The sequence below is a fragment of the Lactuca serriola genome, chromosome 2 (assembly GCF_051521515.1).
Source record: "Lactuca serriola cultivar US96UC23 chromosome 2, Lser_US96UC23_V15, whole genome shotgun sequence".
Classification (NCBI taxonomy): domain Eukaryota; kingdom Viridiplantae; phylum Streptophyta; class Magnoliopsida; order Asterales; family Asteraceae; genus Lactuca; species Lactuca serriola.
In genome coordinates this window covers 144,603,337-144,630,412 of record NC_136409.1, presented here as the reverse complement: position 1 = coordinate 144,630,412, position 27,076 = coordinate 144,603,337, and the positions used below count along the sequence as shown (strand labels likewise).

The 27,076-nt window shown below is 32.5% G+C and overlaps 1 protein-coding gene and 1 long non-coding RNA gene across 10 annotated transcripts; both read right to left on the bottom strand.

The window, feature by feature from the left end:
- Positions 1-1,016: 1,016 nt before the first annotated feature.
- Positions 1,017-10,355, bottom strand: LOC145086928 (uncharacterized). 8 transcript variants are annotated; one of them, XR_013700677.1, is made up of 10 exons: positions 10,149-10,344; positions 9,975-10,074; positions 9,730-9,815; positions 5,435-5,908; positions 4,691-4,813; positions 4,434-4,473; positions 3,627-4,353; positions 1,724-1,824; positions 1,584-1,613; positions 1,017-1,336 (listed from the first exon to the last, which is right to left on the bottom strand). It is a non-coding gene; the product is annotated as an uncharacterized LOC145086928 (long non-coding RNA). The 8 variants fall into 8 exon arrangements; XR_013700675.1 differs by having other exon boundaries at positions 3,627-3,701; positions 3,819-4,813; positions 10,149-10,345; XR_013700678.1 differs by having other exon boundaries at positions 3,627-4,813; positions 10,225-10,355.
- Positions 10,356-18,361: 8,006 nt separating this feature from the next.
- On the bottom strand, positions 18,362-21,916 carry LOC145086927 (Pectin lyase-like superfamily protein). 2 transcript variants are annotated; one of them, XM_079024780.1, is made up of 3 exons: positions 21,633-21,916; positions 21,325-21,552; positions 18,362-19,534 (listed from the first exon to the last, which is right to left on the bottom strand). In XM_079024780.1, the coding sequence occupies exons 1-3, from the start codon at positions 21,825-21,827 to the stop codon at positions 18,482-18,484; spliced, it is 1,476 nt and encodes a 491-aa protein (XP_078880906.1). In that variant the 5' UTR covers positions 21,828-21,916; the 3' UTR covers positions 18,362-18,481. The 2 variants fall into 2 exon arrangements, with proteins under 2 accessions (XP_078880906.1, XP_078880907.1); XM_079024781.1 differs by having other exon boundaries at positions 21,325-21,541; positions 21,633-21,754.
- Positions 21,917-27,076: the final 5,160 nt, after the last annotated feature.

Genomic DNA, 27,076 nt, shown 5'->3' with positions numbered 1-27,076 from the left:
TCTGACCTCATTGAAGTCCCCAAATACAATCCATCTCGTGTCATTATCTTCATTAATTATCCTTTCCAGTTTTTCCCATAGTTCCTTCCTTCTCCCTGGATCGTTGGGGGCGTACACGTTAGCAAATCCGTATGATGCTTTTGAGGCACTCCATTCTCCTTTAATTATGAGAAATCCATGGTCACTAATCGATTGCAAGAGCTTGAATTGGTCTGGCTTCCATATGGTTGCTATACCACCGGAGAGACCCGTTGGTTCTCTAGCTTCGCATTGAAACATGTTGCTTCCCCAAACGGTTTTATCCAGACAGCCTTTGAAACCGACAACTTTTGTTTCCTGTAAACCTAGCAAAAATAATTGGTTTTTTATTTTAAGGCTTTTAATCCAATCCCTTTTCACCTCGCACCTAATCCCACGACAGTTTAATGACATGATATTCATTGATCTTGTATTTTAACACTCCTTTTCTTTATTACATTCCGTCTTCGAAGCCATTAATCCGGAACCCAATTTCCTCCCCAATAGCAATTGTCTGTAAGACTTCCTCGTCTGTGTTTGTGATGCCATCATAACTCTGCATGTTGACATGCAGAGCTATGATGGTGAGGTGTATATACACCACAAGCATTTTCATAGTGTGTATAAGAAAGGCCTTAAGGTCAAATTGTATGGTCTATTGTTGTCCACAAAACTTGTTTTTTAATGTTATGTGGAAGAATTACACTTTTGGAAGAATTAAACCGAATAAACCAACACTTTGGAATTTGCACCCAACATCTAATGTCATGTGGTCCACTACGGGACTTGTGCTATGGTCCATCAACCATGTCCACCAAACCAACTACTACAAAAACTAATAAACTTATTTTAACAAACCCAAGTAAACAATGTACTTAAACGACAAACAATTCAATCCAATAAACTATCATACTTTAACAAATCCCAATAATGTACCTTACAACAAAACCCAATCAACCCAATAAACTATCTACTTTACATGCAAAATACAACATAAGTCAAACGCAACTTCTTTATCATATTCGTTAGGAACAAACGATAATTGCATCATAATCTGATTTTCGATTAACAAAATTGCCTTGATAGAAATCAGGACTTAAACCTAACAACTAAGTACAACAAAACAGTGGTGTTCTTCCATTACAGGTAGATCAAAAACATGCCAGCAATTCCCATAAAACAAACAAACGATGACCAAATGACCAAATACACAAAACCCATCGTCTTGTTAATCGCCACCAATTCAGCTTGAAGCTCTTCAAGTTTAGCCCTCAGTGAGTTCATCTGGTCTTGCATCCGGCTAATGAGCCTGTTCAACCTGCAAATCCATACAATTTAGCTCACAGTTGCAAGAGGAGAGGAGAAATTATGCTGTTGAAGGAATCCATAAACTCTTATCGGAGATTTCCACAGTTGAAAGATTTCAATTTTAGGGTAATGAGATTCACAATTTTGGTCGATTTAGGGTTTCGGTTTATAAGCACCGATGACTTAATTACTATCTTGAAAAAATGAAAAAGTTTCATTTTTTAATGTTTTTCAGCTATCTTGTGTACACTTCGAACCTTGCAATTGACGTTTCCATATCCTCGTATCTGCGTTGATGGAGAAAAAACAAGATTACGTTTAGTATGTAAAGCTGTTGTTAAATGCATATTTATTAAATAAGAAACATGATTCAACAATGAGCTTTGAAGATATTAACGTTAACGTAGATGTAGCTTCTTCGGTTGAAGAGTAACACATCCCTGCGATTCTTTAAAATCTTCAGGAACTGGAGCTACGTGGGTTATTCTTGCAAATTCCCTATTTCAAGAGTTCGAAAACCATTTTATTATCTTTTTAGAACTAAGAATAAACTAAAAAAATTAAAAAAAAAAATTTTTAAAAAAAAAAAAAAATAGAGAAATGAAGAAGACAAAGCTTCACTAACCTCCGATTTCTCGGTGGTCAAATGCGTGCATAAAGTGAAACTGTGAAAGGAAGTAAAAACCCTAACTGCGTTTTTATATGATACGGCTTTTCTTTTGGGTTGTTATGGGCCCTGCTTCTAAAGCCCAAATAAACTAATCATATTTTAATGAATTGAATTGGAAATCTTCAAAAAAAATATATTAATATTTTCGAAAAAATTACAATTTAATCTCAAAAAAAAAAAATTGAATAAAAAAATCCTGAAAACCAGCAAAAATTTGCATTTTGACCCATTTTGATCGGTTGGAACCGATACCAAATTAATTTGTGACTATTTCGTAAATTAACCCAAAATATTAAGACTTTAAGTGAACAAAAATATTACGATTTTTTTGCAAATAAAACTCTTATTATTATGATTATTATTATTATTATTATTAGAAATATAAATAAGAATACTATTTTTTGAACTTGTATTATCAATATTACATGCATTTAAATGAAAAAAAATAATATTAATGACATTGTTTAAGGGTGGAGGTGGAGGAGATAGTGATGCTTTTAACATTGAAATCATGAATGTCTGTGTATATATTTTTACTTTGTATATGGTCATTTCACATTTGTTATTATTGTTTCAATTCATAATATTAATACTTAATAATTTAAAAGAAGTTACATATTTGTAAAATTGTTTATAGATAATTTAAGGTAGAAGGATTTCTCACTTTGTATATAAAATTGTTTAAGGTAGAATGATTATTTTCCAAATCCACTACAAACATCTACATATATAGCCCATATCAAAATTCAAAAATATTAATTACAATATCTTGTTTAATAAAAAGTAATAGGAAATGTTTTTTGGATTAATATTTTTGAATTTTGATTAATACTTTTGAATGATTCTTATTACTTTTTATTAAATAATATATTGTAATTAATACTTTTCAATTTTAATATGGGTTACCTATGTAGATGTTTGTAGTAGATCTATTGGATTTGGAAAGTAATTCTTCTGCCTTAAATAATTTTATATATCCTTATCTCCTCCACTTCCACTTTTAAACAATGTCATTAATATTATTTTTCATTTAAATGATTTTATATGTATTATTAACAATATTAATAATAACAAGTTAAAAAATAGTATTTTTATTTATAATAATAATAATAATAATAACTAGGTGTGAAACCCCGCTCCGTGGGGTTCAGTTAAGAACATTTTTGTTTATTGGTTTTGTATGTGGTGTAGTGATATGTAGTGTGTTGTTGGTTGTTATATTTAAGATGCAGTGTTAATTATTATTATAGTATGTGGAATAGTTTACTAAAGAGGAGAATGTTTTGATTTATTTATGCATGGAGAATGACTTCAATAATAAAAAAAACACTAAAATGAAATTTATAATACAATGTACTTTGATTTTTGGTAAAAAAAAATTAAAACAAATTGAAAACGACGGAAACAAAAAGATGAAAGGTAAAAGTACGTTGCTATTTACTACATATACCAACTAAATATGAGAAAAAGTGCACGAAATAAATGGTGACTACGACCAAACGAAACCAAATGTAAAAGTAAATGTAAAAAGTAAAACTCAAAACTCTTTTTCTTGAAGGAAAAAAAAGAGACACAAACATACAAACATCAAGTAGACAAAAAGAATCTTAACCGCACAAAAAACACATACTTATATTGTTCGCTCCTTTCAGATTTGCTCCCACACGATTTCCTTCAAATAGAAGCCTATCCCACACTCTAAGAACTAAAAAACAACCAATAATGAGAACAAATCAACGAAAAGAAAAGAAAAGTAGCTGCTATTTCTTGCATTTAATCAGAAACATAAACGAAATTTGGGTAATTAAACATAGAAACTAACCACTTTCCCAAGGAAGCATATTCATAAATATTGAAAGGAACCATGGTCTAGAGACCCAGACGGAGCAACCTGAACTGTCCAAGGTATGCAAGGGCAGTTTCATCTAAAATTGTTAAATTAATTTTTTTTAAGTATAAAAACATTATACAAGGGCATTTTGGTCCAAAACTATTAAAATGGAATTTTTTTTTAAGTACAAAAATAGTATGCAGGGGTATTTTGGTACAAAACCGTTAAAATTATTTTTTAAAGTTTAAAAACAGTATGCAGGGACAGGTTGGTCCAAAAATCTTAAAATCAAAATTTTTAAATATAGAAAGAGTATGTAGGGGCAGTTTGGTGCAAAAATGTTAGAATCAAAATTTTCTAACTATAAAAACAGTAACAACTTTGATTTGTTAACCTAACTTTTAAACATAGTTGCTTGCTACTGTCTTCCTTATCAAGTAACTATCAAAATATGGTGAACTAATCCGATAACATGATTGCACCGGATAGGGTAGGCGTTTGGATGGGTTTGATGTGTCGATGTCATCTGTCGAGTGAACTGTGTTAGTAAAGTTGAAGTAAAAGATATTTATATTTAGAAAATTTGTTTTGCCTGGGAAGTTGTACGTCTGAGGTTTGTATTCATCTAGAATTGTTGGAAGAGTGCCTATGAGTGAAGCGATAACAGTTGATCAGTGCATCACGTGGAATTCGTTTATCTTGTGAATCGTGTTATCAGATAACATGATAGATACTTCGGTTGTCGGGTCAACAATTGTTGCATGAAGTTTGTAAATACGGATAAATTGCAACAGATCCATATTAAAAGTATGAATAAAACTTATGAAATAATGGAAATAAAAGCTAATAATAATAAAATCTACCTGAAGTAGATAAGGGAGAGCAAAATCAATGATGTTCGTCAATCAGGGTAGCTCAAGGGCAAGAAATGTACACATTAGATCATAACAAACAAACAGACATGAAGCAAAGCATTCTTTCTTCCCCTGCAATGGTGAATAACCCCAATTATCATAAGACACATTGAATTTACCAATTGGCCCTGACAAATACCCTATCATATTCAACATAAAACCCACCACATCGAATTAGAACAATAAAAAATGAAACCATGTGTAGCCATGACCAAAATTGTATGAAGTTAATTGTAAAAAACACGGACAACCTTTATACCAGAAGTGTAACTTGTAGAAACCTTAAAACAGCTGTGAGATAAAATAACATAAAACGATCTCATTAAAACAGAGGAAGATGAACGAAGTGAATGTCTTAACTTAGTTAGCATTCACACATAGATGGAGAAGCTGAAAAACAAAGAATCAAGGAAATAAATGTATGATGTTAGTTCAACCTAAAAATGCATCACCCAACACTGGTATGGCGGTGTATGTTTAATCTGACTAAAAGATCGAAAAAACATAAAAACTTATAAGGATATTGAAGAAGGTGTAATTATGGAACGTTCAAGCACCTAACACCCATTTGGTAATATGTTAGTTATTCCAAAATGAAATGATTTTTGTGAAAAAAAAAAATCAAAATTTTACTTTAGAAATAAAGAACTTTAAAGGGAAAAATAGAATATGATCAATAAATGAATCTATTACCCATGTTGAGGAGATGAGTGTTTGAAGACCATCAACTGCATGTTTGTAGTCTGCAATTGATTAACCTTTCCTACTACCATCAATCATGTTCCCCTTATGACAGAAACAAAAAACAAATATCCAAATAATCAACAGAAGTTGTGTTCGTTGTGTATTGACAGAGGAGACAAAATGTGACATCCCCATTTTCACGGCTAAAAAATACCGATTTTGTTTATGCTTTGTTTGAAAATCAGAGTAACATTTTAAATAAAAGTGTTGGGAAATTTGTCCAAAACAAAATACGATAAAGATTTATCAAAAGCATTTCCATAGAAATGTATTTCATTAAAAAGACTCGGGATGTCATGTTCGATACATATCATAAGCATAAACAATACAACATAGGCCTTATTACATTATTTCGTATTTGCAAGCCTAAAATTCTTTAATCTCTCGTCCCAAGACATCACATCTATGCTCATGCACCACTACCTGTAATACAAGAAACTGAGTGGGTCATACTTGGGAGTCTGGTGAGCACATAGGGTTTTCAACCCATAATAAATAAGTTTATTAATTTCATCAATCAACAATAACCCGATTACCCATTCCCGTTATCCTCTCATTACGTCCCTAAACACCTATCATAAGGGACCTAGCCTAAAGTAAGTGCTTCCATAGAGTTCTCCGGGCAATTATATCACTGGAAAGTCATTATATTCAACAACCAATAGGTGATGTTGTCCAAAAAGAAATTCAAGAAAAAAAACGATTTTATCCTTACTTCAAGAATTGTATAGGTGCAATTGACGGGACACGTGTTCGTGTCAAAGTACCTAACAAAGATGCCCCTAGATATCGTGGTCGCAAGGGATACCCTACGATAAATGTCTTAGTTGCTTGTACATTTGATTTAAAGTTTACGTACATTTTAAGTGGCTGGAATGTTACAACATCAGACTCAAGGATACTAAAGAATGCACTCAATAAAGAAAATAAACTAGTAATTCCAAAGGGTAAAATTTTAATACCAAAATTACTCTTATGTGTAATCTAATTTTTAATACATAACTAATTACAACTTATTTGTAGGCCGATACTATTTGGTAGATGTTGGCTTGCCTCATACAACTACACTAATGGCACTATATCGGGGTGTCAGATATCATTTGAAAGAGTATTCTGCTCGGGCCCCTGAGAATGCAAAAGAGTTGTTTAATCTCCGCCATGCTTCATTACGTAACGCTATAGAACGGGAATTTGGTGTTCTAAAGATAAGGTTTCCTATCATTAGAAGTACACAAGAACCTTTTTATTCTTGTGAAACACAATCAGACATTTTCTTGGCATGTTGTATTTTACATAACTTTTTGTTAGAAGAAGATCGAGACAAAAATCTTGAAGATGAGGTCCTACAGGAGATGTTAAATGAACCAAGAGAGGAAATGCGCCATAATATAAGAGAGACAAGTGAGGGTAATGTTGCGGCAGAGCAAATGAGGAACTTAATTGCAAATCAAATGTGGACTGATTAATTGCCAAATCGAAACCATGAGATAGATATGTCAATGTAGCTACTAGTTTTTATTATAGCATTTCAATTTGATTTTGTATGGATCTTTTGTGTTTGACTTGATTTTGTATGAATCATTAGTGTTTTGACATTATTTGTTTTATTTATCTTTTGGACATGTTATTTACTCATTATTTGTACATCCTCTAAGTATGTATTTTTTATGTTATCATTGCATGATTTGTTTATTTATGATGTTATGCAGGTCAAAATGATGAAGGACGAACAAGTTACTAAGAAAGAACAAATAAAATGGACAGATTTGATGGATTATTGTTTTATTCAATCTATGATGACACAATATGAGAAAGGGTTAAGGATTAGTGGGAGTTTCATCCCACAAACGTACACCAACATGGTTAAGGATTAATCAAAAGTTTAGGAAGAGTTTAACAAAAAAAATCATTTAAAGAATCGTTTGAAAACATTAAAATCAGGTTTCTCACAATGGTATGACATGTTTCACGGAACTTCATTGAGTGGGTTCGGTTGGAATTCTGAAACACAACTAATTGAAGTGGACGAGGAAGTGTGGGCCAACCTAATTAATGTAAGTTTCTTTTATTGCATGTTACTTAGTTTATATACATTTATGCTATTTTTCTTAACAATAATTCTATTTGGGATTGTGTGTTACAGTCAAAGCCAGATGCAATTTCATTGAAGTCCAAAAAATACCGAACTACAATGAAATGATAACTTTGTTTGTGAAAGATAAGGCTTCAGGGGTGCATGCTGAAACCCCGAAAGAGAAGAATGTTCGATTGAACAGGACTGGGGATATCAAATTAGAAACAATTGAAGAAGTGGACCAGTTACTAGAAAGCAATGACATAACACTTGAGAAGCAACAAAAAATAATGATGATGATGATGATGGTATTGATGATATTCAAGTGTTATCTCCTACATGGTTTTCACCGGTGCAAAATTCGAGTTCTAAGAAGTACAAAAGTAGAAAAGGAAACATGAAATTGAAGATGAAGATGAACCTAAAGCTAAACCTGAATCGTTTGAAAAGGTTATTTTGAGTGCAGTTAAAGATGTGGCTTCTGCTATGAAGGAGGGTAACAAAATCTCCGAAAACTCTCATCATCGGGTTTATAGTGGTGATGAAATTTATAAAGAGTTAGAGCCAATGGATTTGGAACCCGATGAATTAGCAGAAGCTCTCATGTTTTTGTCGCAAATTCAATCTGATGCGGGGACATTATTTAGAGTTCCATTTAAAATACGAAAAACTTTGTTGAAAAAAATGATGGGTGCAAGTAAATGACTTATTAGGATGATAGTTTTTTGATTTTTTATCAGTGACTTCATACTTGTTGGTTTTTGGTTCGAGTTCATACATTGGGATTTGTTTGATTATTCTTGCATTGATTTTAAATTGGTTTCTTATGCATTTGTTTGATTATTCATACATTTATGTTATTTTTGGTTTGGGTTTATTGATTTTTGTTTCACTTTATATTGGTTTTGTTGGAAAAGGTTATACAAATAAAGAACATACTAAAATTGTGATTAATAATAAATTATGCATTAATGATTTTTGTATAAATAATCATGTGAAAAAAATATTTAAAGAAGTCGAGATGTAGGAAATAGTTGGCAAAAAAATAATAGTTTAGGCATTATTTTGCTTTCAAGAGAATCATGTGGTATATATTTGAAATTATGAAAAAAATGTGATATTGGTATAATTGTCCACTTTTAGTTTTTATTTCTTTTCCTTCTATTTCGGAAACACAAAGAAAAATAATTTTCTTTTCTTTTCTCTTGAACTCGGGATATGAAAAATACATTTTACTTTCCTTTCCATTTTTTTTCTTTTCTCTCCACATTTCTTTTATTTTCTTTTCTTTCTTTTAAATGAAACTTGGAAATAGGGTGTTAGGTTTTTTTGGGGATGAGGAAGAAAAAGATAGATAAATAGAGAGAGTGGGAAAAAAGTAAGGTGGTGGATAATTTTTTATTATTATTATTATTATTTATTTTCTATTTAAAAAAAATAAAATAAATCGAAAAAATCTAAAAAAAATTAACGGGGTGTTTGGATAGGGAAAAATAGGTTGCTTATTGCTTAATTCTATCGCAATAAGAAAATTTAAATGTTTGAATAGGAGTCTTTAAAAATTAGCTTATTGCGGTAGGAATAAGCTAAATAAGCTGATTTTAATAAGCAATAGAGGAAATATTATTGTTTATTGTTTATTGGTCATTTTACTCATATAAGTTGTCATGTTTGTCAAACACTTAAGATATTTATTGCTTACTGCTTATTCCCACCATAATAAGCTAATACAAACATATTTTTAAAAAGTGTTTATTCCCACCGTAAGACTACTCGGAGTGGACAACGCCCACTCCCGTTATTATGCCTCATAACGCATGATAACGCCAGTGAACACTACCCCACCCTCCCATTATTACATGTTAAAGGCTTTTGCGTTATTTCCCGTTACCACCATCACATTTGGTAACGGCGTTTTTTTTGTTTTTTTGCCTTGTAACTTGTGTGGGCGTTGCCCACACCCACCCCTCTAATAAACGAATAAACAATAAGCTAATAAGCTAAAAACTATTTATCCAAACAACCCCCTAAAAAGATAAAAGAGTCATTCAAATTCTTCAAGACCAAATCCATAAAAAATTTGTAATTTTAAACCAATCCCATAAAAAATTTATAATTTGTAATTTTGGATCAAACCCATAAAAAGTTACATTTTTTTTTTGTTACCCACATTTTTTTCCAGTTTTGTTTTGAGTTCCACCTATTCCAACAACATGATTTCTCCCTAAAATAACAGTATCTGCAAATAAAAAAAATCTGAAGAGATTTTAGCATACATCAGTGCGTTTATGGGAAAAAAACAAGAATACGTTAGTTGACCGGCAACTCAAAGGCCATGGCAGCTAAATGCATTTATCACTGAGCTGTAAATAAAAAAAACAAACATGATTCATCGCTAAGCTGTAAAATATTAACCTTAACGTCGTCATAGGCCCAGCGGTTGAAGAGTAACACATCACTACGTCTCTTTCAGATCTTCAGCAACAGGAGCTACTTCCTTCATTCTTGAAATTCCCTATTTTTAGAGTTCGAAAACCATGTCATTATCTTATTACTAACATAACTACGCAGAACTAAGACTAAACTCACTAAATCGAGAATAAAGGATGAACACGTTTTCGGAATTACTGAATTAGAGAAATGAAGAGGACAAAGCTTCGGTAACCTCTGGTTTCTTGGTGGCAAATGCGACGCATGAACAGGTTGGTGCCTACCTTCTTCTGATGAGGTAAAAGGAAGTAACAACCCTAACTGAGTTTTTATGGCGTAGAAGGATACCGCTTCTTTTTTGGATTCATGTCATGGGCCATCTTCTAAAAGCCCAAAATAAATATTAATATAACTATTGTCATTGTAGTTAATAATAAAAATTATTATATTAAATTAAAAAGGTATTATATAATAATGTTATTATTTTGTGTCGTATAATATAAAACACGTATTTCAATGTCCTTTACTATAGGTTTCAATGTCCTTTACTATAGGTTTCACGTTAATAAGTTAATAAGGTTGTGTTTGGCGTGCTACAACTAACTGGTAAATTACCTTATTTTTCGAGTTTTTTTTATGTTGTCGTGTTTGACAAACCAAAATTAGCTTATAAGCTAACGTTTTGAAAAGCTACTTAGATTAGCTTTTTAGGAGCTTTTTAAAAATTTTTCAAATATATCTCTTAGTTAATTATAAAAACAATTACTCTTAAATGTTCTTTTATGTAATTTTATATTTTTCAACTAGCTTTTCAGCTAGTTTTACCAAACATTATTTTTTATCGGTTAGTTTTTCAGCTATCAGTTAGCTTTTTATTTAACAGCTAGCTTTTCAACTATCAGCTAACAGCTAGCTTTTCAGCTAGTACGCCACACAGCCTAAAATTAAAATAATTTCTTATATATAATTATTTTAATTATTGGTGTATTTTATTAATTATTAAATTATTTATTTGGCCATTTTTAGTACCAACGAACTGTATCCAAATGCCAATAACTCTTTCTATGAAAAATTTATATTTTATGTAATTTTTAGAAACCAAAATACAAGAAGAAATATTAGAAGCAAAACATCAATGTCGTCTCAATTTAAGATTTTTTTTGTCCAGATTCAAACTCTCTGGATTGGACAAAAGTTTCGATCTATTTCTATGAAAAAAGGAAAGAGTTTGGTCCACTTGTGCATCCAAATCTAAACATTTTTATTAAAGGAACATTCAAAGAAGAGATGATCAACACCTTCCTTCATTACTCTAGATGCAAATTGTACAAAGAACTCAAGCCATTTCATATCGAAGAGTCATGAACATCAAAGAAAGGAACAAATTTATCTTGTTACATAAGACCGACAATAATGACAATTCCTGTCCTTCAAAGATTTCTCAATCACTCCAAATGCGGGGCATTAGAGTCATTATATATCTTGAGTTATATCTTTTACCATATAAATTGTGAGTTTAATTTTAGTACATCTCTGGGACCCGTCTTTAAGAACACCATCATAACACCATTTATCTTTCCAAAATTATGTATAATTTCCAGCCCCTAAGCGTCTCTCTGTCATGCTATCAAAAATAATATTCCATAGAAATCTTCTTCTAATTCCTTCTAAGACATCAACAACTTTCAAAGGAGCTTTAAATGTGAAAAGTAGCAAAACGAAAGACATCCCAAAACGGACTTAACAAAAGTAAAACGTCCTAAAAATATATTTTTAGGTTTTCTAACAAGTAACTAGAGTGTTTGGAGTTAAATTTGTCAATAATAGGTTTTTTCGTCATATTCATTTTTGCTCAAATATGGCGCCCAATATAAAAGAGGAGGAATTTAGCGAGCTTTCAACATAAGATACTAGCTGAAGATTGACTAACAAGAGTGTTTGGAGTTAAATCTGTCTTTATATCGTCATCTTTGACAACATACACAATGAAGATTGACTTTCAAACCATAAGCTAAAAAGAAGCATCTCATGATTCTATTAAGAGTGACCAAATTCACCTCAAACCATTCACTTGTAAAAGTAACATTATCCGCATACATTAGATTATAAAGTCGAGTATCATTATTAGAAAAAGTGATACCTTGATAAAAATGTTGCTCACAACCTTCATTCATAGCGATAACTAGCCCTTCCACAACAAGGATAAAGAGAAAGGAGGAGAGGGAATCACCGTGTCTCACACCCCTTTTTATATCAAACTCGCTAGTGGCAAATTCATGATCACGTCTCTCCCTTTTTGTACTATTTTGGTTTATTTTCAAAATTAGAATCCCTATAATATTCTATAAAAATTATAACTCTCATAACTATTTAATAAATTGATATAAAACAAAATTAGATAAAACTTCTATGACTTCACATTATGGACCAACCATTTGGACCTTCTAGGTCAACGATGAAAGCCCATCGACATCAAATTTTACCAAATATATAGCTATGACACTTCAGCCGGAACTTTTTGTATGATTTACACCAATAACAAAATAAATTACTATATAATAGTGAAACACTATATTAGAAATGAAAATATGGTTTTCCTTCCATATACCTTAATATCTTAAGGGCAAATTGCAGTGAAATCACTAAGTTAATTGAAATTTTTAATTTTGTCAGCGTATTTTTTTTCTCTCAACTAAATCATTACATTTATAATTTTATTGCAATATCAACCAAGTGAATTGTTATCCCTATTCTCATATAACCATATTTTTCTCAAATTTCAATAAAGTCACTAAGTTTACCAAAAATTTTGATTTTGACATTGTATTTTGTTTTTTCTCAATTATGTCATACATTTACAATTTTGTTGCAATGTCAACCAATTGAACGATTACCATTAATCTAGCAGGTTATCAAATAAATTACACGACAATATTATGATGTGGAAGTCACGCCAGATCTTATCTGGCAGGATGAAGTTTCAAATATAGGGTTTGCATCGAACCTAATTTCAAATATCTTCTTCTCTTCTTCTAGTCAGAGTATTTCTTCACAAATTGCGTTTGAAGGTCAAATTAATAATTCAAACCCACTTAAAAGTCAGTGAAACAGACGTATTCACCATTTCAAGTGATGTTATTATGGTTTAGAAGTTCAATTTGTACAACGAGTAAATAAATACCCCTACAAGGTTGATCCAATGGCTCAAATTCACTAAGGTGGTTTTTTTAAGAAGTAAAAGGTATGCAGTTTGCAGTAGGGATGAGCGTGGGACGAAACCGGTACCGAACCGTCCCGTTCCCGATTTACCGAAAACCGAATTTGATTGAGAGTCAATTCCGAGTACCGAACCGAATTAAAAGCACCGGTACCGGTACCGGGAATGGTACCGATTTTCGGTACTAGTACCGATACGAGTGGTACCGAATCCTGAATTTTATATATTTGGAGTACCAAGTACCGTCCCATATTTTTAAATTCGGTACGGTTCGGTACCGGTACCGGATCGAGGTTTGGGACAAACTGTTCATCCCTACTTTGGAACAAACTGCTCATCCCTAGTACTAAGGTGGTTTTTTTAAGAAGTAAAAGGTATGCACTTTGCATACCACATTCTGCAAACATATGTAAAAGAAGAGGTTGACTGAATGTTTGTAGACTGCAAAACAAAACAAAAATTGTTTTTTTAACATTGCAAAATGCTAAAATAAATAGAAATATAAATAAACTGATTTTTTTAACTTAAAACATTTTTTCAACATTATGATTTAAATAATTCTAGTTTTACAACACTAAAATATAACTCATGCAACAACAATAACATTTTTTAAAACCGTTCATTTCATATTTTACATTAACTACTAATCAAATTTATTATGTAACTGAGCTAAAAATTTCCGGTCTGCTGTATTATCATGTTCTTTAAACAAGTAAATATTTCAAAAACAATGGACATATTTATTTGTATCCAATAGTTAAATAAATAAAAATATGGGCTAAACATCAAAGAATCAACGTTTAGGTGCTGAGTAATTTAGTCCGTTATTTAATTGACTTAGAAAATATAAAAGCCTTAGTTTTATGATAAAGAAATAAATAAAATTATTTACTATTTTTAATATGTTAGAATAAAAAGAAAAGGGGTATGAATGTGTTATGTAAAAAAGTAAACAGAGAAGGAAAAAAGAACATACGTGTATATGTATTTGTTTTAATATATATATATATATATATATATATATATATATATATATATATATATATATATTTGCCTAAAAGACGCATATGGGAAATATCTTAGGCCTTGTTTGATAGTTGCTTATTGAGAAAGTGCTGACTGAAAAATGTCTGTCTGAGTAAGAAATTCTGACTGAGTAAGAAATCATGTTGTTTGATTGAAAATCTGACCGAATGTGCTGACTGGTGCAAAATGACCATTTTACCCTGATGCTCTACACGTTTCTATGCAATGTAATAATAATAATAATAATAATAATAATAATAATAATAATAATAATAGACATTATAAAAAGAAATTGTAAAACAATAAGCTGTAAAATAAATTTAATAATTTCTAAAAAACTTTTGTTAAAAGCTTGAACTAAAACCTTTTGAAAATAGTTGTTTGGATGGATTCTAAGGATAATTCTATAACTTGGATACTTATGCGTAAAGGAAAATAATATAAGGGTCATTTATGTAATTTGGATTTATTGATTCAATTATGCACCGCATGATTCTTCAACAAAAGAAACAGAGGTGCAGGTAGTTACACTAGCGTTCAACAAATGAAAAATATATATTTAAAATTCGGATGATCCTAATGTTTCATAGCATCTTTTCTATTATATGTTGTTATAAAGTTCATTCATTTTACATGTATACTCATACAAAATACTATAAAAGCTATGAACCATTAAATAAGCATAAGCTCCATTACAACCATATCTTGTGAATTTTGAAAGTTCATTCATTTTACATGTATATTCATTTTATATGTTGTTATAAAAAGCTCCCATTGTATGATTACAACAATGCACTCGGCTTATTAACATTTGGACACATGTCCAAAAGCATATGGCTAACTGACGTTCAATAATAACCATAGGATGTCTTTGTATCCTTAAACACACAAAAGTCACCCCCAATCTAAAGAGAGGGTACTGCCATAATCAGGTAGACTTTTTATATTTCATAAATTGGTAAAAGAAAGGTAAAGTATATTGGTATTTTGAACAATTTGCAAACCTGATTTCAAGCAGCTGCTTGGAGCAACTCCCGAGCAGCATGCTCCCTGATCCTCCTCTCCATCTCAGGCCTAAAATGTCTAATAATCCCTTGAACAGGCCAAGCAGCAGCATCACCAAGTGCACAAATCGTATGCCCTTCAATCTGCTTAGTCACTTCCTGAAGCATATCAATCTCCTCCAATTTCGCATCCCCAACTTTTATGGAAGTGAAAACTGAAGTATAAACCTAATCCAACTTATTTTTAAACAGAGAGAGCATTGCTTATTTGGTTCAGGATCTAGAAACACCCGGATGTCTTACAATCTGCTTTGACAGAACCCCAAGTTTTGAACAAAGGGAACATCAGCAGGCAATCTAGAATTATGACAATCGAATATTTAAGCTTTTTGGTTTTGAGTGTTTAGCTTAAATTAAGGAACTTGTGTAAGGGCAAAATTGTCCAAAGTCTATACTAAACAGGGGAGCAAAAGGCCTTTCTGGATAAAACTTGTGCAAGGGCAAAATTGTCCAAAGCAAGAGAATTACCAGCAACCTTGTGAAAGAAACATCAATTGTAGCCACTTTAAACTACCAACAAAACATCCTTGCCATTTACCCCCAAGAGAAAATCAATGTCTTTTTTTCTTTCTTCTTTACTCAACCAGCAGATACAAAAGAAAAATGAGAACATAGGAGCATATGGATTCTGATATGATTTCAGATGGTTGATTGATTGGGAGAAGATGAATGAAAGTGATTTCAGATGGTTAATTTCTTACTACTGCTAGAGATATAAATGCAAAAGAGAAGGGGAAACATACCTGCAATTAAATTCGAACCGAAGTGGAGAGAGACAGTCCATCGATTCTGTGATTGATTTTATGAAAGCAAAGGGGGTGTTGGATGATCAATTCTGTGAGTCTATTACAAACGAGATGCAAAAGGGGTGTTGGATCGATTCTTCCTACACGTACAGGGATACACACACAAGGGCACAAGTGGAAATAGTCGTCTTCCTTTCTCAGTCAGCCGATTCCTTCTCTCTTACCGGATCAGACCTCAATTTCTCAGTCAGAAGGGTTATCAAACAGCTACAGCCGAGTCAACCAAAAATGTCTGACTTGACTCGGTCAGACGAGTATCAAACAGGGCCTTAGTGTTAGGAGACTTTGGTTCATGTTTTTTTTTTTGGAGAAGAGAACACGTAAACATTTTAATGTCTATGGGCTTTTAAAAAACAAAGTCTACGAAAATACGCAAACGTAAATGTTTTCCCGTGAACAGATATAAGCGCTTAAAAAGAGTTTTTTGTCAATAAAAATTTTCCTATCTAATAAAAGAATAGTTTTATTCTCCTTTTGACATGTGTCATCTTATTAGGGCTCTTAATTAATGCATATTTTATTCTCCTTTTGTCATGTGTCATCATATTATATCTCATAATTAATGCATGTCATTGTAACTTATTGATTTTCCATTTCAAATTTCAAATTTCAAATTTGTCACTCTAATTACATTAAATTAATAACATTATAATAAATATTAAAATAAACTTAATACAAATTGTAAAGTGATATAATTTCACATATTTATTTAATAATTTTTAATTTTTATTTTAAAAGTTTAATTAATTGTATAACCGTGGTTCCCACGGGTTATAAACTAGTATATAAATAAATAAATAACTCCACCTTAGCATCTCATAGATTGACCTTGTATGAATTTTCATTTACTTGATTCACAAATCGTTGAATTTGCAATGCGGGAAATGACAAAAAAAAAAATGGTATACCTTGTGGGCATGCAATAATTACACTTAGATCATTTAATATGTCAAGATTCACCAATTAGTTGATTTCAATTTGGCATCTATAGTGGATCACGCATCGAGCAACATACCAAACTAATACAGGAAATCATTTATCGCTTCCTATCAATGAGAATTACCAGACGATGTATTGGGCTTTTGTATTTGAATAATTTTTATGCAATCAAGTTTAATGGTCACTTTTATGTTAAATCTACATGTTATACCACTATTCTAATAAAAACAAAAATATATACAAAATACGACTTCACAAAATCCATATGAAAAAAGTGAAATTCAAAAAACAATATCATACTTTGAAACTTACGAAATACAACTTTTCAATATCCAAATAAATACCGAATATACAATTATAAAATGGATAATGACTCTTTAAGGTAACTAACAGTTGCGTTTGTTTTCATTTGGTCCTTTTTTTATTCAATATATCATCGAACTTGTTGTTTGTGTTCACCATAACCGTTTTGACCTGTGATAGTCGGTCAAAGGGTTATGGTGAACACAAACAACAAGTTCGATGGTATATGAATTACAAAAAAATGAAAGGGATCAAATGAGAACGAGCTCAATAGTTGGTTACCCTCCTGATTCATTTCCCCCGAAAAGTTAAATGAAATAAAAGTTGCAAAATTATCAACGACTGCAACAATTTTTAGCCATAACGTATATAAAGAGAGTTTCGGAGGGATAACTTCGTTAAAACATGGTCTATGCTATGCTTACTGTGGTTAATTGTCAACACATCTCTGCAAAAGGATATAACAGTGTATGAAAGGTATATTTATCAGCATAAATGTTTATCTCAAGATATATTATGGTGATGTGTCTGCATAATTGAATCTCATAAAGTTCTTTTGTGGATTATGTTTTGAAGAGAAGTGTAAATGTAGTCATGAAATACACCTGTTTATTCAAGATTCCCCTAACAAATATTCAAGTGAATTACAAAATTGTACATGTATGAATAATGTTCTTTCGTGAGTTATGTTTTGAAGAGAAGCAAAAATGAATGTCATAAAGTCATTAAAGATAAACGTGAGATTTGCTGTAAATGAACAAAGAAAAAATGAATCAAGAGGGTACCCAACTGTTGCATTTGTTTTCATTTGGTCTTTTTCCTTTTTTTTGTACTCAATATACCATCGAACTTGTTGTTTGTGTTCACCATAACCCTTTGACCGACTATCACAGGTCAAAAGCCGGTCAAAAAAGTTATGATAAACACAAACAACAAGTTTGATGTTATATTGAATATAAAAAAATAATACCAAATAAAAACAAACACAACAGTTAGTTACCATAAGGCGTCATTAACTCGTTATAAAAAGTTATATGTATATTATATAAAAGACACTTATAAAAACCAATCACCAATTTATTACATATTACATAAAAGAATTAAATAAAGTAAAGAAAGAAGAATAAACACAAAACTTCATGAATTTTGGTCAACCATAAACCACACAGTCGCATTAATTTCTTTTTCACTTTCTACCACAACAACATTCTCACTTACATTTCTCACTGCATGTCCTCCCATCCCTTCCACCATCCCTCCATTAAAAATCGAGTACTGAACATGACTAATCCTATTCGGAAAAACCAGCACCGGCGAGAAGTCCGCCGTCCACCGGCTCCCATTTCCAACCACCGCCATCTTCCCCACCGTCGACTTCAACCTCATACCACCCTTCACACTATTCCGATCAACCACAACTTGATCCACACTCGTGAACACCCCATCTATCTCCACAACACTCCTGGAGTCGCCGGAAAACATATTGTTAACAACATTCAGCCCCGATATCCGACCATTAACAGATCTCAGAACAACATTCCCCCCTCCAAGAAAAAACCCATTACTGATATGAACCTGCAAAGGATCTTCCACAACAATCGAGTTATAATCCATGTAACAATTATCCACCCGAATTTCTCCCGTTTTAATCAAAATCCCAATCCCCCCAAAAAACGTCGCCTTGTTGTAACAATGAACTCCGGTGATCATATTCGCCTGACCCCTAACCACAATCCCGGTCGCGGCGGAGAAAATAACAACATCTGTAATCGCATTATCGTTACTAGCGAGATCAATGGCTGTTCCCAGAAAACTCCTCTCACGTGCATCGCCACCAATGGTTGGGATTTCTCCGAGGAAGGAGCTCGATATGAAGGTTTCATGGCCTCTCTCGATTAGTATCCCTTGGGTGATGAAATGGAGGAAGAAGCAGTTGTTGATGCGAGTTCTTGCTGCGTCGATTACCAGAAGACCTCCTCCGATGTTGCTTGAATCGAAGAGGATGTCTCGAAAGGTGATGTCTTCGTAGTAGATTGGTTCGTTTCGGGTTTTGGATTCGGAGAAGGTGTCGCCGGCGCCGGAGTTGTTGGTGGTGGTTTTGGCGGGGTTTGGGGAATTCGGTGACCGTAATTCGATGAGGTATCCGTCGGATGGGAACGTGTTGAATGCTCGTAATGTACCTCCTTGAATCTGTAAAGCAAGGGTATTTTTGTCATTAACTTGAAAATTGAATATACTACTTTTAAATAAAAAACTAAAATAACCATTTTTCTTAACTATTTGTCAAATAATACCCAAAAATTTTACTTATTTCTAAAGTATTTATTAGTGACCCACTGAAAAATGCAATATTCATTGCAAATAGGCATGGACTGCTAAATGCACTTAATCATTGCGAAATGAGATTAGACTGTGGAATAACAAAAAAAAAAAAAAAAAAAAAAAAAAAACTGTAAAATTTATATTGCTTATTGGGAAATTCTTATTCCCAGTGCAAATGATTTTTTTCTTACTATAAAATAGTAAATATTTCACAAAAATCATGGTATTTTATTAGGAAAACATTAAAGTTTTTGTTTTTAATATATGGTATTGTGAAATTTAGTTAACTCTTGATAAATGTTTTTTAGGATTGTTTGATAACTGTTGATTAAGTGAGATCTAATTGCATAAAAGATCTAGTGATAGAAATTTCAGAGAATCCAAAAACGAATCATAGACAAATATGATATCAAAAATTTGAATTTAATCGGGTCAAACTCAACTTTTTTTTACCTGACCTAGTAAAAAAATATATGAAACATCTCCATAGTATTTGTTTCCTATTGTAATGTTTTTAAATTAAAAGATTATTGAAAAGTTTTTATAAACTTCAAGGGTAAAAAATATAATTTATTGTTGTTGAGGATTAAAATAACATAGGCACGTGTCAAGAGACTAGAACTAGAAGCATAAACATCCGAGCCCTACATTCAATTAACACGGGACTCCACGTACTACATTTCGCACATCAAATCAAACTGTCAAAGTGAAGTTTTAGGTTTGAATATTTGGTTTATTTTGAGTCATTTGAATTTTTTTTAGTATAATCTTTTAAAATAAAATAAAATTATCTCTAGATGATATGAAAAACTTCAAGATATTTTTGTGATCACTATAAATTCAAAACAAAAGTAGAAAGTGTATTAATAAATTAATAATACTTTGATGACACGTCTAAAAAAAAGTAATGAACCTGATGTTTACAATAGAAAAGAAACACTTTTTGCTAATGTGCGCTCTATGCATGCTACTATTTTGTCGGAATAAAGTTTGAAAAAACCCGGTCGTTCCACCGCATACGTAACAGTAACATAATCGACATCGATAGATATGAAAGTAAACATTATTATAATATACTAGTATAATATAAGAGACAAGAAAATACTCTTTTATATCATTTATGTTTATGATTATTTAAGCATTCACTTTTTTATCGGATTGATTGCTATTTATGGGTTAACATAGAAATGTTAAATAGTTTTTGGTCATTTTACGTGACAAAATCGTTTTATTTTCAATAAATTAGACAAGAAAATGCGAAACATATGAAACACAAAAAGTCAGATCGCTTATTCATTTATATTCGTTTTAAATACTTTTAACCATTATATTTGACAAACGAATTCATTTATCTCCTGTAATTCATGTAATATAATATTTTTATATTTGTCAAACAAAATTTAAATGTTTTATTAATAAATAATTCCTATAAAACATAAAACATAATGACATCCAATAGTAGGACTATTTATGAGGATCATTTGACATTTTGCTTGACATATAATATGATTGGTTATGTTATATTGCCATATTTCAAAATAGGAGAACTTTCGTGCACATGACATGCACAAAGTCCATATTTACTAAATTAGACATGAAATTAAGTGAAAGTCAAAAAAACATTAAAAGAAGAGGAAAGGACAATTTGGGAAATTTACCACAAGATTGCCGGAGTTAGGAGGAAGAACAACCGGTTTAGAGATCTTAAAGCTGCCACCTTGAAGATCAACAATGGCGCCACCCAAATCCTTCACTCCGGGCAGCAATTGCTGCCCGTTATCAATTAGGGCAGCATCCGCCACCGCACCCATAATCGCCTCCGTACTATCCTCCACGCCACTCGGGTCTCCGCCATACCCAATTGGGTAAAACACCCTACCGGAGCTCTAACAGAAAAAATCAGAAAATGACGACTTCCACAATCCACAAGCAAAACAAACTGTACATCACGCATCAAAATGTGTACCTTTACAACATCGGAAGAAGATGAAAGAAGACGAAAATGGGATGAATATTGGTGAAGCTTCGTTTTGAAATCATAGAGCTTTTGCTGCTTTTGAGAACACTTTACTCCTTGTAACACAAAAAACAGCACTAGCAAACAAAAGGGTCTCATTCTAACATATGGTTCGAGCCATTGACTCAACTGGGTTCGAGCCATGAGCCTGACTCGGTTCAGGGTTAGGTTAGGATGCTGGGTTCGAGCCACGAAGAGGGTTTTTGTTATTGTGAAAGAGAGTTGGCAAGTGAATGTATTTATAAATGGGAAGAATTGAAGAGGTTTTTAATGAAGGCATGATAATTTTTTATTTAATTAGTTTGTTTCTTTTTGCTTTTACTTTTGCTTTACATTAAATGGGTGAGTCAATTAGTTTTGTTTTTAATCGTATTCAATGCATTCTACAACAATAAATCCATCTGTTAAAGGGGGAAAGGCTCACTTCCCCTTTGGAAAGATGCTGTATTTTAAACTGTTCGATTTATTTTTGTTCATTGTTGAGGTGTATGATGGTATTATACACTTTGATTAAGATAATGATGTTTCTGATGATTGATATGTATTTTATTTTTCGTATGTAATGTAATTTACCCTTTTGATTCCTTCCCAATTCGTGAATAGATACAAGTCTTAGATGGTTTTTATATGCAAGTATATTGGGATCGACATTTTAAATGCTAAGGTCACCGTTGATACTTTCTGTTTGGAAGGTCTCGTATGATAGTTTATGTTTGGAAAAGTGATATCTGATAAAGTTCTTTAATTGGAAAAGAAACATAACTGTTTGATTGTAAATCTAACTGATTGTGTTGAACGATAAAAAATAACTATATTACCATGTTGTTCTATACTGGATGAAATTATTGAATAATTATAAAAACATATAAATTTTCATATAAAATCAAAAGTACACAATAATAATTTAAAAATCCAAAAACAACTTATCATATAAAGTAATTAAACACAAGTCAATTAAAATCCAAATACAATGTCAATTATGTTGTTTTTAGTTTATTGTTTTTCAAGTTGATATTACGTTGTTATTTTATAACCCAACGTGTGATTTTTGATCCGATTTATGTCTAATAGTGGTGGAATGGATAAACTTTTTTTTAGAATAAATTAGAATGATGGCGATGTTGTCCAAAAAAAGAATTAATCCAATAAAAATGAATTTAAAAAAATTAGTTATAAAAACTAATAATACAATAAAGTAATATTTATTAATATATAAATATTATATATTTATCTCTCGACTCAGAACTCAGCACATACTCAAAGCAAATAACAGATAACACTACTCAAAAACATCTTCTAGGCTAAGGCATCACAAATCAGGCAACTCTAGTCCTAGAATATGAAATACCTAGCCTACTCTCTAGCATGCATTTCTAATATCTCATAAGTATCTCATAAATATCTCGAAAAGTAAACAGTTAAGGATATTTTGGGAAACCACCGTTCGGGCTTTGACTGATTGTACATACTGTTCCTTCTCGTTTTCTCTTAAAATCTCTTACTCGGTTTAGAAAAATCATTTCTTTTGAAATTTTTTCTCAAATCTTCAATTTGAGTCTAGACATACCCTAACGTGCATCCAAATCCCTTAAACCAAGGCTCTGATACCAACTTGTAATGACGTAAATTTTCAAACCAAATTTTTCATTTTTAAAACACATAAAACTCATATATTACATTTCATAAAAACCACAAGTGTCTCAATGTCAACATAAATCCACAAACGAAAGTCAATTCCCAGAATCCTCAACATAGTCTCGAACAGGTGTATACAATCATGTCGGCGCCTTCCCGCGGTCCTGAGAAGTACCTGAAACACATATCACACCACACGGTAAGCACAAAGCTTAGTGACTTCCCCAAAATACCACATACACAAATAATAAGCCTCTCATGGCTATAAATCGGTATGGACCCTCCAGTCTCATGCGTCTCGGTGTGGACCCTCCGGTCATGTGTCTTAGTGAGGACCCTTCGGTCTCACAGCTTGGTTTGGACCCTCCGATTTTGTCTCAGTGGAAAACCTCCAGTCCCACAACTCGGGTTGGACCCTCCGGTTTATTGTTTGTGAATTGGTTGTGCATTGATAATGTGTAAACGCATCAGTAACTTGATGTTATAAAATGCATTGTTGTGCATGATTTGATGAGTGAATAGTAAATACATATAAGTCGAAGTTTATATGTTCCTTTTATCCTAAGAGGGTAAAAGAGATATTTGGGCCCCTCGATGATTTGGTTTAACTTATGTGTCGGGTCCAGTCAGGACTGAGTTGATGTGTTTAATTAAGTTCTATGTCAGACGAATCAGAGATCGAGAAACAAACTGTTGGACAATGACTATGTTCCATGTATTTGTCCGCATGATATCTTGAGAACATAGGATTATACGATCCCTTGTCTAAAGGACGAGTCAGAGTTCGACAACAGCTTTTGAGAGCTACGATTGCTAATCGGATCCTGAAGTCGTACTTGCATTTATAGTTATTAGACGTATCCAAGTAGGAGAGTGTTGGATTAGTGTTTAAGTCCATAACTATATTTGGTATGTATTTTACCCGGTTGTAGCATGGTCCTTTTGGGTTGCCTTCACCAAAGCAACCTGTCAGGATGATTTATGGAGATAGAGGATATTATGATATATTAATATATTATAAAAATAATATATTAAAAGAGAAATCTTATTATTTTAATTAATATTGGTCAAGAATTAATTAAAAAATAATTTTGTGGCTAAAAGAGATTAATTAATTAAAGGGGACTGGTATTGCTAATTATAAGATAATTGGATTTGGGTTGTGGATCCTTATGGATATAAGGGGGACGAAATTAAGGTGGAAGGCCACCTTGAAATCCTCCAAGCCTTATTCCAGAAGGTTCCTTGGACTGCTTAAGGCCTAAATTATCCAATTAGGGTTTTGGCTGAAATCCTAGCAACTCAAGTATATAAGGACCCCTAGGGCTACAAAATTCGGCTACCAAAAACCCTGAGAAGTTCTTAGAGCTGAAATTGTGCCTCCATTCCCTCTCTTCTATATCATCTTCTTGCCTTGGTGTTTGTAAGCAATTAGAGGTATTACACTTGTGATACTAGGCCCTCAAAGCTTGAAGATTCTTGCAATAATCAAAAGGTAAATATCTAAACTTCTTTATATGTTATTTCGATTTTGTTATGCTAGATCTAGAGTTTGTAAGCTTTGGATAAATTTGGATGTACAATAGAGAAACCTAGATCCAAAGCTTTAGGGTTTTGCATGTGCACATATGAATGTTCTTTTGCTCAAAATCCATCAGTGGTATCAGAGCCTTGCTTGGTTTCTATTGTATTTGATGCATTATATGTTTATTCATTGCTTGAAATCGATTTTTCTGCCTTCTGCCTGACAAACTTGTCGAGACGTCCCAAACTGAACTCGACGAGTCAGATGAACTCGACGAGTTTTGTAAGGGACTCGACGAGTCGGGGTGTCAGACAGAGAGAATTTCGGGATTTTGGCTTATTTTGACTTGGGATAATTACCATAATTGTTTTTAATTAATAAAATCCAAATTTTATTGATTCCTTGTGATTATCTTTGTCAAAATAAAAGATATTTATCATTTAATTAGATAATTATTGTCTTATTTGATAAATCCTAATTATTTGAATTATTTGATCAGTTATCTTGCATGAAATTGGATTAGGTCAAAATTAGATAATCACCAATTGATTGTTTAATTGTATTATTTGTATTTTGATCTAGATAGTTTTGAAATATTTCAAAACTTTCCCTCAATTTTAGGAATTTAAATTTTTGATTAAAAGTTTAATTTTGAAACATTTAAATTTTAAACCCTAGAATTTTACAAGTTTAAAATTCACCCATATACTATTATAATATTATAAGAATAATTATTATATATGTATAAGATAAATGCTAGTCTTATCGTTAGTAGGCCTCATTCATAAAGCCGATCTATAAGGGGGGTATAAGGTTGCTGCCTATAAAATGGCAGTCTAATGGGTGTCCACTCTCACCCACCGCTTCCTTGATTGGTGGAGGGTCGTTAGTCGAACGGGTAGGATAGGACAACTAATTCCTCATTAAAATAATAATGATTATACAAAATAACTAAATGTTTTTATAAATTCCCAATCTTAGTTACTTTAGGAAAAATATGAAAATGATGTTATTCCATGAAATTACACTTTGTACCCTTTCCAAGACGTTAGTGGAGCGTGTGTGGTTAACTGGCACACTAATTTGGGTCTAGCAAAGGTGGCAAATGGTGACTCTATGTTTTTCATAGATCAATGGAGCATGTGTGGATAACTGACACATTGATTAGGTGACTGTAACATTGGGGGAACCAAGTACATTTGCATGGTTATTTACACCTTGTTTGTTATCCTCGGTATCCCAGTCACAAACTTGAAGGACATATCGAGATTTAAACATCCCATTGAAAAGTTTAATAAATCTAAAATGATCTAGGAGTTTGAATACATTTAAAACTTAATTTTTCTTTTGTTTTTCATGGTGGAAATTAGTGAATTGTCATTCACTTAACTTCAAATTATTTGCAATTTAAATTACGAAATCGCTCTTTTAAGTTGTGAATAATGTTGTTGGATCCTAGCCTAATTTCTTATTTGGGTGTTTAATTGGGGATTCTTATCTAATCAAACTTTGTCTCTTTTCTTTTCAGATGTCTAACTCGAACAACAACAACGCTTCAGGCTCGTTCTCACTCATGAATTTGTGTGGGAGGGTGATTTTCGTTGGGACCAATTTCAGTGATTGGATCTGCAATATTCGAATGGTTACCTGCTACGAGGACAAAGAGTATGTCCTCGACAAGGAACTGAAGGAGGTAAATCGCCGCCTTTGAGGCCAACGAGCACGATGCTACGAAAGTCCATTGCATCATGCTCGCGACTATGACTGTCGAACTCCAAAAGTCCTACGAGGACTTCTATCCCTATGATATGCATCAGGATTTACTGGACAGGTACCACCAAAGTGCCAGGCAGGAGAGGTACGAGATCATCACTTCGATGAACACTACCAAAATGAGGGACGGAGAGTCTGTCACTGCTCACCTGCAGAAAATGCAGAGATATGTTGACCACATGCTGAAGCTAAATGTTAACTTCGATGAAGAGATGGTGATTGATATTATTTGTAACATCCCGAGTTCAGAAGTGCAAGTTCAGGGTTCAAAGTGTAAATGGGAAAGGGGAACTCGACGAGTCCATGGGTGGACTCGGCGAGTAAGGTCGCGATTCTGGTCGCGATTCTGGTCGCGTGTTAAGTGGCCAACTCGGCGAGTCGGCGGCTAGACTCGGCGAGTTGGTGCTGTGTGGAGAAAACCCTAATTTCGGAGGATGACCCCTATATAAAGAAAATTATA

Excerpts from the sequence above, each read along its gene's own strand:
- LOC145086927 (XM_079024780.1), bottom strand. The coding sequence starts at position 21,827 with ATGGCTCGAACCCAGTTGAGTCAATGGCTCGAACCATATGTTAGAATG. Across the intron at positions 21,553-21,632 it reads CTTCTTCCGATGTTGTAAAG|AGCTCCGGTAGGGTGTTTTA; the intron begins GTACACATTTTG and ends TTTTTCTGTTAG. Across the intron at positions 19,535-21,324 it reads CTAACTCCGGCAATCTTGTG|ATTCAAGGAGGTACATTACG; the intron begins GTAAATTTCCCA and ends CTTGCTTTACAG.